General features: G+C 43.4%; 1 protein-coding gene across 4 annotated transcripts in view; it reads left to right on the top strand.

The window, feature by feature from the left end:
* sulf1 (sulfatase 1) overlaps positions 1-14560 on the top strand; it is a 77802-nt gene that overhangs the window by 54688 nt on the left and 8554 nt on the right. For 3 of the 4 annotated variants that reach the window (XM_085173386.1, XM_085173385.1, XM_085173388.1), the window contains exons 2-10: positions 2747-3041; positions 3415-3654; positions 4338-4489; positions 7075-7244; positions 9822-9972; positions 10066-10241; positions 10394-10522; positions 11066-11122; positions 13136-13262. In XM_085173386.1, the coding sequence (XP_085029512.1) occupies positions 2867-3041; positions 3415-3654; positions 4338-4489; positions 7075-7244; positions 9822-9972; positions 10066-10241; positions 10394-10522; positions 11066-11122; positions 13136-13262 (1377 nt within the window). In that variant the 5' untranslated portion in view covers positions 2747-2866. The remainder of the gene's footprint in view (positions 1-2746; positions 3042-3414; positions 3655-4337; positions 4490-7074; positions 7245-9821; positions 9973-10065; positions 10242-10393; positions 10523-11065; positions 11123-13135; positions 13263-14560) is intronic. The other variant, XM_085173387.1, reaches the window with a different exon arrangement.

Below are 14560 nucleotides of genomic sequence, written 5' to 3'. Positions count from 1 at the left end.
TTAAAACAAGCCAAATTAAATCTTCATGTAGAGTGGACCTGTCTGAGGCAGAAATTCCTGCAGGGCTACTTTTTTTTATTCTGATAAAAGCACCACGATGTGGTGCATGGAAGGAATATCTCCTAAGCATCCTTAGGCAAATTACATTTTTAATTCAAGTAAAATCACTTTTTTGCCTCTTTCTCACTCTTGCTCAGTGAATTGGAAACTTTCTGCATGAACTAAAGGTCACAATATAGCCTGCCATCTTTGCTTTATAAACAGCAGTTGCTTATCTCGACACTCTGACATGTCCTGTCACTCAGCTGCTCATTTCCTCTAGAGGCTTTACGCTCCATATGTCACATTAACATGAGGAAGTCAGGGCACTGAGGATATGATGCCAGCATATACTTGGGTTTTCTTTGATGATGGGTCACTTTGAGAAGGATGATCGAATGACTCAAGTCCTTTTGCTCCTAAGTGAACCTCAGATGGCCTAGTGAACAAAGTGGATCAGGTGAAATGGACTACGAGCGGTAGTCCAGAAAAAGGGGAGGGGGCCTGCATAATAACAGCCCTCATTCTATTGGGGGTTTTGTGTGGCACTTTATTAGCCCTGCGGTCTCAGTCATTTCAGACAGAATAGCTATTGACTCCACTGTAGATGAGTACCACAAGGTTTGCATCAGACACCACAATGAACCTTCTTGTCTGTTTTGTCTAAGATGCAAGAAGAGGCCATTGCTTGGAATCGTTGGCATGTAAAATTGAATTTGCGCTGGGTGCTAACATTACACTCGCTGGCCGACTGGCTTACAGCTGATGTCAGTTCTTCCGCAGCTCTGATAGAAACAGAGACTTGAGCTTTGTCTAGATATGGGTTATGTGTCTTGTATATGGGAAGCGTTCCCAATTTGTGTAGGAGGACTTGGATCCACACGGCAGGAGAGTGTGTTTTTTGTGGGATAAAGGCTCGTCTATGAGTTTCTGCGTGTCACCATGTGTTTGTAAAGTAGTTTGTGTTGTGTGTGTAGCTCACTGCAAGGTTCTGTGCACTCTGCCACCTCGCACCAGAGGGGTGTTTGTCCAAACGGCGCCAGTGTTTGCACAGGGCTGTCACGATGACTGGGCTGGCTGGCTAGTCCAGACACAGCTCGTCTGAAACCCAGTACACCAAAGTACTCTTAAAGCTCTGTCTGAAGCTCTGCTTATCATATCTAACATCTAACTGGAGAAGCAGCTGAAATAAACAGTGTAGTAGAGCAGGGTCAACATTGGGAGGTGTTGGAGATGATTTGCATCTATCTGATACACGACTAGAGTAGGTGTTTTAATTTCCTGATGCAAATTACCAAACAGAATCTTTACCATCCTCGACAACTATCCGAACAACGCAGGTTAGTTCATTTTGGGCTATGCGATAGATCAAAACATTTCATTAAAGATACAAATCATTTATTAGGGTTGTTACTCTCTGCTGATTCGGACAGGCCTTTTGTGGAAATGATGGTAAGGGCGGAGCCACCCAGTGGGGTTTGGCCGGGCTCAGGTGTCATAGACCTGCCATTTGTTTGCAGGCCATTAACCCAGAATAGGGAGCAGTGTGGTGCCACTCAGTGGGACTGCTGTCCGCAAGGCACTTTTTCCACGGGTGGTGATGAGGTTCTCATTATTACTGCATCACGGTTCATCTCACAGGCAGAAGCCATTCTTTCAAATATATTTTATATATATTTGAAGGCATCTTTGAATTCTTATTACATTTTAACTTTAATTTGTAGCACAACACTACCGGTATAATGTTTTGAATTTCTTTAGACTGGCTTTTCATTGGTACGGGAATAAAATCTGAGCTCAGGTTTGTACTAGTATACATTTTACTTTACTGATCACTGGAATTTAGTCGGAGCATTCAGCTATGATGACTGTTATAGTGAGCAAGAGGCTGCCAAGTGATGACTCAGTGGTCATCTGTGATTCCCGACAGTGGCGTTGCAGTTAATGTAGTGGAACCCTCTCCCCGCCTCCAGTGCCTTTTTTCTCCCCCCACTGGCCCTGTGTCATGCTTGACTCACCAGGGGGTGACTTTTGAGTGGCAGGTAAAAGGGGGGCCACAATTGGCTCATGCAGGCAAGTGGTTCTGGGTGTGCAGCCAATGGCCTAATCTCATCACAGTTAGCTAAACAGCAGCTGTCCAGTAGGGATGGAGACTTTCCGTGCACGAGTGTGTTCTCTGACACGGTAGAAGAGTGGAAAACCAGGAAACGATAGAGAGAGATATAAAGAGAAAACTGTAAAAGTAGGGGACTCGCGGGATTCTCTGAGGTGAGATCTGTGTGTTTCTAGATCTTCAGTTTATTTGTTTTTGTTTAACATTGACAGAGTTGAGTATTTTCGTTTCTTTCAGATCAGGGAGTTGAGGTTGAGGGATTTTGTGTTAGTATTAATGGAGTTTCCATCTGCCCACAGCATATATTTGAACTGCTGAATAAGTTTTCCTTGCTGGACCGTTAAGGGCTAAAGCCAATCTGTTTTGGCTTCCCTGTTTATGGATAAACTGTTCTGTTTGAGTGTGATTTGTGACCATCTACACAGAAGTTACCTGAAGTAAATGTGCTTAAATGTTCCAATAGGGATTCTGGCTTTCTGCAGGTGCAATGCAGTTTTCTCTTCCACTACTGCAAAACTGACCCTAAAGTTTCACCTCCCACCATGCTTATTGTTGTAATGTCTCCATACATTTTCCCCTCTTGTCTCCCCACAGTCCATCACTGCTGCAAGAGCTGCACAAGTGTGAGTGAGCGGCCCGGCTGGTTCTCTCCCTCCCCTTCTCTCCATTAATCTCCTCCATCTACCCATCCTCTGGCCTGTTGTTTCAGTCACCATGCTGATTCACTGGCTGTCCTGGTTGGCCCTCCTGTCGCTGGATTGGGCTCCAGGCAGCTGGGCCTTCACCACCACCAGGGCTCAGGGCCTCAGGGGTCGCATTCAGAGAGACCGCAGAAACATCCGGCCCAACATCATCCTCATCATGACTGACGACCAGGATGTTGAGTTGGGTAAGGCTGCGTGGCAGAAAATTTTCATTTGGCTTCTATTTTTTTAACTATTTAAAGGAAAAAGCGCACAGTTTATCTAAAATTCAGTGTTTTTCCCAGTCTTCAGTCCTCTCTGTTCTAATGTGTTTCTTTGTCTTTGTGGTGATTTGCATCAGGACTTCTGTAGTCTTTCTTGGCACATTAAATATTAAGTAGAGGCCATAAGCCACACCGGAATGGCCATCTGGTCTCTCGTGTGCTGAATTGTAATTATTTGCCTTTCAGAGGACTGAATCACAGATTAAGTAAATACGAGTGTAAAACAGTATTTGCGTGTGTTTAATAAGATTTCACTGTAACTGTACAGCACTGATCACGTTACCTCTCCCTCCAGGTTCTCTACAGGTAATGAATAAAACCCGCAAGATCATGGAGGATGGTGGCACTTCTTTCACCAATGCCTTTGTCACCACACCCATGTGCTGCCCGTCACGTTCTTCCATGCTGACGGGCAAGTACGTCCACAACCACAACACCTACACCAACAATGAGAACTGTTCCTCCCCTTCCTGGCAAGCTCAGCATGAGCCGCGCTCCTTTGCAGTCTACCTCAATGAAACTGGCTATAGAACAGGTTTGTGAATGCACACTCACACAAATATAATTGAGGACTCTTTATTTCATGCCTGTGGTGTTCTTATTATTTATTTATGGAAAATGGCAGTTTTGATAGTGACGATGGTTCACCTGTATGAGGTTCTCGGTTCTGATTAACAGAGTGTCAGTCACTACTAGCTCTAATCTCCTCCTGGCAACGCCATTCATATGTTAGTCAATGCAAATTTATACAATAAGCTAGACTCCACAAACCTGCCTGCCTGCCTGGCTGTCTGCTGTGAGAAATGCAAACACGTTGAGCATGCCAGGTCGATGCCGTGTCTCATCAGACACTGTCTGCCTGAGTGATGGGCAGGCGTTGAACTGGGCAGCTCAGTGGGGTCCTGTGGGCTGCAGCTCGACTTGTGGTTTTGGAGTCGTTGTGTTAGTCTGCAATTAGCCGTCTCTGGGACAGCCTGGCTTCCTGCCCAGCCTATCCGAGAATGTTGTCAGGGAATCCAGGGAAAAGGAGACAAGCAAAAATGTTAAACATCACATAAGCGCAGATAAAGTCGCACAGTCACACAATTATGTTTTTTGTTGTTTTTTTTACAGGCATTGCCTTAAGGAAGCAGTGCTTGTAAAGACTGCATATATAAAGAAACTGCATATTAAAAGAGGCCCATCTCTCCCTTCTTTCTCTCATCTTTTCTTCTGCAGCCTTCTTCGGCAAGTACCTCAATGAGTACAATGGCAGCTACATCCCACCTGGGTGGCGCGAATGGGTTGGATTGATCAAAAATTCCCGCTTCTATAATTATACTGTCTGTCGGAATGGTTACAAGGAGAAACATGGTGCTGATTATGCCAAGGTATGTGTTCTCATAATTCATGCGAAAAGGCTCTATTAGCTCAGTCCCTAATTTGTTTTGCCGTTATGACTTAATATTAAGACTTCACATGACAAATTGCAGGTTCCACTCGCTTATAAATACAGACAGTGAAGCAGCTTATGGCTGTGTGGTGATTTAGGATGGCAGGAATTCTCTCTTGAGGATTAAAGGGAACCAGCTGAGTTGACGCCTCCTCTTTCTGCAGCATCCTTTTATTATGATGCACCTTTCCTCAGTATTTAGACACTTTAAGTGGTGCATCTTTATGAGAAGCCAACTTGACAACTTGTGACAAAAACCGACCTGCACTTGTTTTTGTCTCTCACTCTTATTCTCCCTCTTTGTGTCTCACTATCAAGTTTTGCAGAATGACTTTGTGCTGTAACACCACTGTTTACTACTGCTGGGGGATGACTGTGGTTACACTGTCTTTTTGTAGCTCTAGATGGCATCGGTCATCAATCTTCCCCAAATGTTTTTGTAAGAGCTGTCAGTTTGTTTTCGCAAGTCCGTGCCAATATCTCCCTAGGTTGCACAGTGCTGGATATACAAGAAATCCATGTGGCGGGCTGGCCTATGAGATGGGCAAACAAATGTTTGGATTGCTACATCTCTGCCAACTTGGACCAAGGTGTAAAATTACCCACAGGCTTGGGCCGGTGTGTTTACATGACACGGACTTGGTCAGCAGATTGTGGTTTACAACCAAATGGACACAATATTTTCTGTTTACTGCCAAAGCCCATCAACCTGCTGCCACCAGGACAACCGCAGTTCTTTAGGTTTGGATGGGGTGAGAAGGTCAGAGTATCTGTGCAGAGTGCATCTTGCACATCATGACACTGATTAAGCTACAGACCTTGAGGTTAAGGGTTTTGTCAAACACTCTTGAGTGAGATTTAGTTTCAGAATATCATCCAATGGCATAATGCTTGTATTCAAATCCCATAACAGTAGAGCAACAACTCTAGCAGCTGTGATATTATAAAGTGTCTCACTGCTAATTTGACAGATGTGCAATCTTGTAACTTTGAAAAAACAATAAATGTTGTAAATGTAAACCTATAAAACAGTGGTGCATTGGCATTTAAAAACTTATGAGGATTACAAATTAAATAGATGAATGATTTGGGGAAATGAAACCATGTACTAATGGGGTGCCGTTGGGTGAGTGCCACTTACTATTACCAATCAGTGATATTCTTCACCTCCCTGACTATTTTATAGTCACTGGCCAGGCATTCCCCACGACACTGTCACTTCCTTTTGACCTGCCAGAGCTCTCAGCAGCAGTGGCTCAGATTTGGGAGCTGGCAACAAAAAGTGCACGGCAGTGCTTTGCCATGTGCACATAATCATCGGCCTCCACGGGCATGTACAGCCGCCAGGCCATTAAAGCTGGTCTAGCTGTAAAACCTATTAATAGAGACAAGATGAATCAGCCAAACCCACTTCTGACATTTCAGGGAAATCACCCGTTACCCTTTGATTCTCAGCCTGGCACTGCCTTTCATTTATTGTATGCCAGGCAGCAACAACAGGTACAATGGTTGGTCTTCTCTTGGAAACTTGGCGAATGCTACTGTAATTTCAGTTCAAGGTGGGACTGCTGTACAGTGTTGTGACAATTTCACATTTCCTGTGTCTAAGCTCTTCACATTAAGTTACAATTACATTCATCCAGTTGTTCTCTCTTTGCCTGTGGTATTTAATTTAGAGAAACACAGCATTTGGCATCTTGAGAACTGTTGTTGGCGCTTGAGTCTACTTTCTGGTTTGATCCTTGGTTGCTCCGGTCTGTATGCCAAATATCCTTGGGCAAGATACTAACCTCAAGTTGCTCTCCCATGCATCCATCAGAGTATAAATGTGTGTAAATGTCAGATAGAAGAAGCATAGAAAAAGTGCTTGTATGAATGGTGTGAATGGGTGAATGAGGCAAATTGTATAAAGCGCTTTGAGTGCTTAGGTAGAGTAGAAAAGCGCTGTATAATAACCAGTCCATTTACCATTTATATTACCCAAAGCCAATATCTCAGTTTCTTAAAAGATATTTTGTTGTCACTTTGTGTGAAAAAGACAAAAGGAAGCAGGGAGATGTAGCAGAAAGTGGGCAAAATAAAATGAAGTTAGCAGAAAGCAAATTTATCACAACATGCTATTTAAAAGGGCCTGGCCCCTCGCCATCAAGTGGTGTCACATTCAATAGTGCAGAGATTCACTGATGAGGCAACTGCCCACATACTGTATACACATACGCACACTCATTTACACACACAGGCAAGTTGCCAGCTGTTGACTCGACAGATTGGTACCGTAGTGTACTCAATGGCCCCACTTCATATCCCCAATGGCCCCTCTCAATTTATTTGAAAGTGACTAGACGAAGGCAAGCAACATGTCACGGTGATTGGACTGCAAATGAGTTATGAAAGCATGTGTTGTGTAATTTATTTTCTTTTTTTTGGGTGTATATTTTCCCTCAGTTCCATATTTATTTCTAGGTTTTTTTTCTTAGACTTTTCGCCCTTTTAACGGGCCTTATTTTTGCTCTTCTTTCAAAGGACTATTTCACAGACCTAATCACCAACGACAGCATCAGCTTCTTCCGCATGTCCAAGAAGATGTACCCGCACCGTCCCGTGATGATGGTCGTCAGTCACGCTGCTCCTCACGGCCCAGAAGACTCGGCGCCACAGTATGCCGAATTCTTCCCGAATGCTTCGCAGCACATGTAAGCAATACTGAGGCTCACATTATCATACATGCTCAAACATATACACCAATCAGGGTTTTGACACAGGAATTGTAGCCTTAGAGAAGAATGAAAAATGAGTGTTTAGGGCCCAGATTTTGATTTCAGCCTTTGTCTCATTAACAGCTAAATTGAGTTTTTGCGATTTGGTTTGCCTATTACAGTAAGTATGCACCCCAATCCCCACGAGATGACAGGTTGCTCTGAAGCCGCTGGGGGCGACGACTTGGCAAGCGTGAAATCAAAATGATTTATCATCCAAGAGTAGCTGAGGCACATACCATAGGGAAGATCGGGAATGGCTTTTTAACGTAGCACTGTGCTCTATGCCAAACCCACACCGGCCTCCAGCAGCTCTCATTGAGTTAAGGCAGCGCTGCAGTACTTTGGGTTGTTTCACTGGCACCAAGCCCTACTGCCTCACTGCACGGCTCAATGTGTGGAGGCATGGTGTTTTAGAGAATTAGATTTGGACTTGAAGACTCAATACTCCCTTTTCTTTATGTTTCCCAGAGGTTTTAGTGTTCCTGCCTCTCACTTTCTGTCACACTTAACATTGTCATCTATTTATACTACCCCTCTGTCTCTCTATCTGTATATCTCTGTTTCTGTCACTCTGTTTACCTCTCCCTCCTTGTTTCCCAGTGTCATCTCCTTCTCTCTTTCCAGCTCGCTCTGCTTACCCCTTCCTCCCCGCCTGTGCAATTCGCAAAGGACTTCCTGACCCTGTCCATATCAATCAGCAGTTTCGCCCTGGAGCTCCTAGGATCAGAGGAATGCATTGTGCGCTCTGGAACACCCTTTGTGACATTATTAATTTATTTTTAGCTTGAGTCTCCGGGTGAAGGGGGTGGAGCTGGGGCCCACGAGTGACTAAAGGGGTTGCCCCAGTTATTGTGTGTGTGTTTGTGTAGATTAAGTGGTGAGATTACTAAGGAGAGCCCAGGTGGTTGGCATGGGTGGGTGTTTGTTTGACTATAAACTTTCATAACAGCTATGGAAACACTTTTTTCCCGATGTTCAAAAATTTCTTTTTATAGATGGGAATATTCTTGACACTGTTCCATTTTAAATGGGATTATGGAAAGATGACTTTGTAGTAGATGCCATCTACAGCTAGTGTGTTATGCACAGAGATGGAAAGAGACCGCGTGGCAGTTAAGGAGGAGCCGCTTCATAAATCAAAACAAGCGTCTGTGCTTTTGACAGCACCAATAGCTGGGGATGGTTTGATGTTAATGTCATTAACATTCCTCAGGTGCTTTTACTCTCTCTCAGATGCGAACTATGTTCCCGACCTATTTTAAACACCGTAGATTTGGTACCTGCAGGGAGTGATAGATGCTATTCTGGCCATAGATTAACAACTTGCTTTATGGAAACTCTCTCATCTTCAAGCGTGCTTTGTCTTTTGTGGGTTTTTTTAAGGTTAGGAGGCATTTTAGGGTGCATGGAGTGCTCCTGTAAGCCGAGGATAATGTAGACAATAAGGTAGACCTACACTATATGCAACAGTATGCAGGTGTGACCTCTGCTACGGACTGGCGTCTTTCCACTGACATCTACATTCCTGGTTCCCTGGTGCTCAGCGCCCCCATACCTTGGTGGCCCATTGCCCAGAGACAGGTCCCTTTGTGGGTCTTATTAGACCGCCTGCTAAGTGGGTGAAGAGTTCACCCTTCTCACAAAGCAGTCCTGAGGAGACGAGGACAGAAGGCACCTCAGTCACTGAGGGCAAAGTAGCTCCCAAAGCAAGTCTTCATTAAGTACGCAAATTTTGAGGCTTAGGCTGTTTATTCAGGGGTAGAAGCTGTTCATTTATAAAGTGGATTACTTAAAGCTGAAGGGACACAACTTCACTGCTACTGAGATTCTGTGGGTTTACTTAGTGTATATAATTTGTGTGCTATTTTGCTTTCAACTGCAGAAGATTTGCACAACATCAGATGTTCCGCTTCCCTTTACTGCAAGCAGGGGAACACTTTCCTTCAGCTGAACACAAACTTGACAAACGCAAGCACTTTTCTCTCTGTCTTGCCTTTGTCCAGTCTTGTAATTCCCCAATTTCAAATGAGCATGACTTCTTTGCTTTTTTAGACCAGAAGTTGTTGCAAACCCGACTTTTGGACCTATTATTTTCTTAAGCATGTGCCAACCCTCAAATGACTTGTCTTTGCCAGGAGTGTAGTGAAGCGAGGAGACTTGTGTCTGTGTGAGGAGGAGAGATCTGGTCTGAGAGAGGTGTGGAAAAACAGTCAAGGTGCTGGGTGCAAAGTATTAAGACATTTTCCCCAGGCAAACTGAGCGACTATTGATGCTTGTCAAGCACAGTGGACAACTGTGACACCTGCTGCTGAGCAGAGGTTTGTGAAAAGTAGCAGACAGGTGTTTTTGGCATCTTCAATGTTTTCCCCTTGGCTGTTAGGCACTCTGATCTGGACACGTCCAAAATGTTTTTTGGACTTCTACGCGAGTTAAACGGCAACACAATGAAAACCAAATAATGCATTTTTTTAACATACCCGTCTCCTTTCTCCTTTCCTTTTGCCCTTTCAGCACCCCGAGCTACAACTATGCCCCGAATATGGACAAACATTGGATCATGCAGTACACGGGCCCCATGAAACCGATCCACATGGAGTTCACCAACTTCCTGCATCGGAAAAGGCTACAGACGCTTATGTCTGTGGATGATTCAGTACAGAAGGTATGAGTAATTATTAATGGATATGTAGTTACTGTAAATAATTGAGTAATCTACCATGGATCATTTTACTGATGCTTTTTTTTTTTCACACAGATTTATGACATGTTGGAGGAAACTGGCGAACTGGACAACACTTACATCATTTATACAGCAGACCATGGATACCACATTGGTCAGTTCGGGTTGGTCAAGGGCAAGTCAATGCCTTATGATTTTGATATCCGTGTACCATTTTTCATGAGAGGACCGAATGTGGAGCCTGGGGCAGTGTAAGTAACTACGCAAATTTTTCTGTTACTATAAAAACATTCAGTAAGTCTTTGCTGCACTCTTGTTGTCTTCTTTGAGTAAACTTCTGATATTTCAATCCATCACTTTTATCACTTGAAACTTAACGTCTTTCACGCTTGTACTGTTCCAGAAACCCTCATCTGGTGCTAAACATTGACCTGGCTCCCACATTTCTCCACATTGCTGGACTGGAGATCCCTCCAGACATGGATGGAAAGCCCATCCTTAAATTGCTGGAACAGGAACGGACTGGCAACAGGTTTGTGTGGATCCATTATGCCATGCTGTAATGGATACTATGTACATGTAATTCCACAGCGTGCATATGTGCAACAACTCTGTCTATTGACTTCTATTGAGCAAATGCAAATTTCCATAGCCAAAATGATGGCTTTTGCTCCAGCTGGGCAGAGTGGGTTTGGGGCAATTTGGCAGATTTTCCTTGGCTGTGGGGCTTTGGCTGGGAAACACTGAGTTTCTTCTTTATGAGGTTTCCTGTAGAATTTGTTTGCAAACTGAATCATTTTTTGTCTCCAGCAAACCCACTGTACTAACCGTGTATAAAAGGAATGCAAGATTATTGTGCCTTGCACCATTTATAATAAATCTGCACAAAAATGTTTTTACAGAAAAACTTTGCACAATCCCTTTAATACTAAAAGAGCATTACACCCGCAAGGTCCTTTTCTTGCTGTGATCAACTTCCATAATTTTGACTAGCTTTGTTCCCACCGTGTTGTAGCTGATAGTGAGTGCATAGGCCATATGAAGCTTATAAACTTTGTACGTTTTGTTTTCCCAGATTCAAACCAAACCGGAAACCCAAAGTCTGGAGAGACACATTCCTTGTGGAGCGAGGGTAAACCGGCTTTCTTTATTCCCTTTCCACACCACAAACACATTTGTGTCACTGCGTGTCACATAAACCTGATGAAAACATTTAAATGAACCCGAAATGTGCAGGGCTCGTTGCGTGTTCCCTTTTTGAGCAACGCATCTGCTTTTCCCGGTTATTTGTTACCTGACAGACATTTCCTGACCACATTCGGCTTGGACGGCAGTGATGGTGTAACCAATTGAAAGTGTTGTAAGTTGTTTGGCGAAGCTAAAATGCCTGGAAAATTATGACAGTTCACGCAAGGGGCGCTGACACATGTAACCAGGTCATTTAGGGGGGGAAAAAAGAAAAGAAAACAAGCTATCGAGTCTTTGTCTCCTCGGAGGGGAGGGGGGGGGGGGGGGCTTGCATATATTAAGTACACAATCCTAGATCATAGTCCTAAACTTGACTCTGCTTGCATCGATGGAGACAGGAGGAAGATACATTTCAGTAACATGGGAGGACTAGACATACGCAAAATAAACAAAGGCTAGCCAAGCTCAGGATGATGTTACCTGAGGAATAGCTGGAAGCCTCACACTCAATCCACTCACAGGACATGTCACCAGCTTTCCCAGTGTGGAATGCAGGAGCCACACTGCAGAAAACACTTGACTATTTCCCCAAGGCTGTTTTCTGATTCCATCCAGTGTGTGTCCTTTCACAAACCCTGTCAGTTCTTTATTTAACCTCCTCTGCCACAAGATATATGTTGCATAAAATGATACCTCCAAGCTGTCAGTCCACTTTTGTTCAATGAACATGCTTCGCTGTGCTAACGCCAGGGGTACACTGACAGAAACATGACAACCGAGGAGAGAAATAATCCCGTCAAGCTCGACTTTATGATATACAGCCCGAGGGTTAAAAAAAACATAGGTTGAAGAAACAAGAAAAGAAAGCCATGAGGGCACTCGTATGAAAACGACAGGCAAGAGAACAATCGCTGGCTGAAGACAGATTGTGTTGGCAGCACAGTCTAACTGTGTAAAAGGAGAAAAATTAAAATGAAAAATATTGTATATTACAGTGTCACATTCTTCTTTACAGCTGCTGTTACTGCTACATCACCGCTATCATTTCTCACACGTATTCAAGAGAATAAAAGAAGCTTTTGTTAGCTTTGCTGCTGCTCATGTCGGCCTGCTGACTTTTAAATCTGTTTCTCAGTTAAACTCTAAACTTTTTTTAAATGACGTCCACAGGTCCCCGTTTCTTTAAGTGATAAGATTAGCCTCCATTAACTTGACTCTATTGACACAAATACAGTAGTTGAAGTTTTATCTGCAGTTCCTGCACCAGTCATGTGATATGTTGTCTGATTTAATAATCTCACATGACCTTACAGTACTACGTCTGAGCCTGTGAAATGCTGAATGACAGCTGGGACTGACTGTGTTGTTTAAAACTCCATCTACGTAATGCAGCAATCAGGGAGGGTCTTTAACAACTGTTTGCTCTTTAATCACTCTTGGCTGAAGGCAAGATACGTCAGCCAAGCTAGCGTGTGAACATTGGCTGTTTCCAGCCAAAGAAGAGGGCAACAAAAAATTAAACACTGCAGTGGCCCTCCTGTGTAAGGGGACAGGTTGTTCTGTGCCTCGCTGGCATCTTCATTCTGTCTGTGACTGCTGTGACTAGTTGAGGTATAATGGAAGAGGAAGGACAGTGGTGTTGGCATGGCCATAGCAGAGACTTAGCCAGTGTTTGCGGTGGTGGTTGTAAAGGAAAAGGGGACAGGGCAGTTGAATTTGACGCCAAGCTGATGGACCCGAGCAGCGGTGTGAGGCTAAGCTGAACTCCATACCCAGACCCTCTGGCACTTACACACACTACATAAGTTATTCATTCGCTGGCCATGAAAACGCACAAGGCTGGCTATGACAGAATGTAAAAACAGGAAAGTTTCATTCACCTTGCGTAGCAAACCGACTCCCTGGAAAAGTCACTCACCACTTGATATGGTTTTGCTTTTCTTGTTTTGTCGTGTAGGAAGATCCTGAGAAAAAAGGATGACTCAGCGAGTACTCAACACAGCAACAGTCTCCCCAAGTACAAGAAGGTCAGAGAGACTTGTCAGCAGGCTGAATTCCAGACACCGTGTGAACAGCCCGGACAGGTAAAGGAGAAACACCCATTTGCACACAAGCGCATTTCTTTTTTCTGCAACCTTTTGACCACATGAGTTCCCTGATATATCCACTAAAGAAAGCTGATGCAATTATTTTAAGTGACCTCTTAGCTGCCTTTTGAACTGTTCTACAAAGCCACAACTGGTTTATAATTGGACCGCTTTACACCGTTTTGTGGTGCGCTAATTGGTACATCCCTTTGATCTTTGCCCATGAATTTTCTGGCAGACCAACAGCCAAATAGTAGAGGTTGTGGCCCCGGAACAGACAGGCCAGAATAAGACAAATTATTACAAATGTCCTGTAGTATTCAATTACAGAGATTTATAAGGGTTTGACTAATGCAGTCCAGATCCATCATAATGAACACCTCACAGTGTGTATAACAATGAGTTATTAACAGGAGCAATAGGCATCAGAGGTGTATACTGCATCATATAATGCAAGTGAAAGCTCATCATATGTGCTCATACGTACATCTAGTGTGTTGAAGTGATTGCAAGCAGAGATGGGCAGTAATACGTTACAAGTAACGTATTTTATCTTTTTTCAAGTAACGAATAAAGCAAGGGATTACTATTGCAAAAAAGGTAATTAGATTTTTTGCGAGAGTGTCTCATGACAATGACGTAAGCGAGTGCGACGTTCGTGGCAACAGCTGTGTGCAGATCAACAATGGATAATATATCGAGTGCGGGAGAGAGTATGAGCGTGCAGCGTTTAAAGCGTGGAAGTACTGACCTTGAGTTTGATTCCGTAAAAAGTGACAAAAACATTAGCGTCCGCTGTTCACTGCGTGGGAAGAAAACTTCTTTTTACAGTGAAAAACCCCTTAACTTCCGTGTAAGCACCGAGTGCGCTACCAGGGAAATTTACAGACAAACTCGCGGATTCTTCCACTGACCGCTGCGGCACACCTGCACCAGGGAAAACATCCGCCTGTTATACAGGTGAAAATAGAGCAACAGGACCGCTGAGTCTTTGATTTTATTTATTTTCTGCTGTGTTTCACTTGCATTTATTTGAAAGACTGAGTGTAAACACAAAAAATATTTTATTTTATGTGCTGGAATGTGCAGAAAATAGGTTTAAATGTTAAACAAATTTCTTCCAGTCAGAGAATGTTGCGTATAATTTAATGTTTGCTTGATGCAAAAAGTTAAAAGATTAAAACTAATAAAACAAGTTTTAAAAAGAGACTTTTCCATTTGATTACATTTTATATGATGGATTATAGTAATTAGTTACTGATTACTTTTTTCAAGTAACTTGACCAACACTGATT

Source organism: Neolamprologus multifasciatus, chromosome 9, assembly GCF_963576455.1.
Source record: "Neolamprologus multifasciatus chromosome 9, fNeoMul1.2, whole genome shotgun sequence".
NCBI lineage: Eukaryota > Metazoa > Chordata > Actinopteri > Cichliformes > Cichlidae > Neolamprologus > Neolamprologus multifasciatus.
Note: the sequence above shows the minus strand (reverse complement) of the source record. Positions and strands in the feature narration are given on the sequence as shown.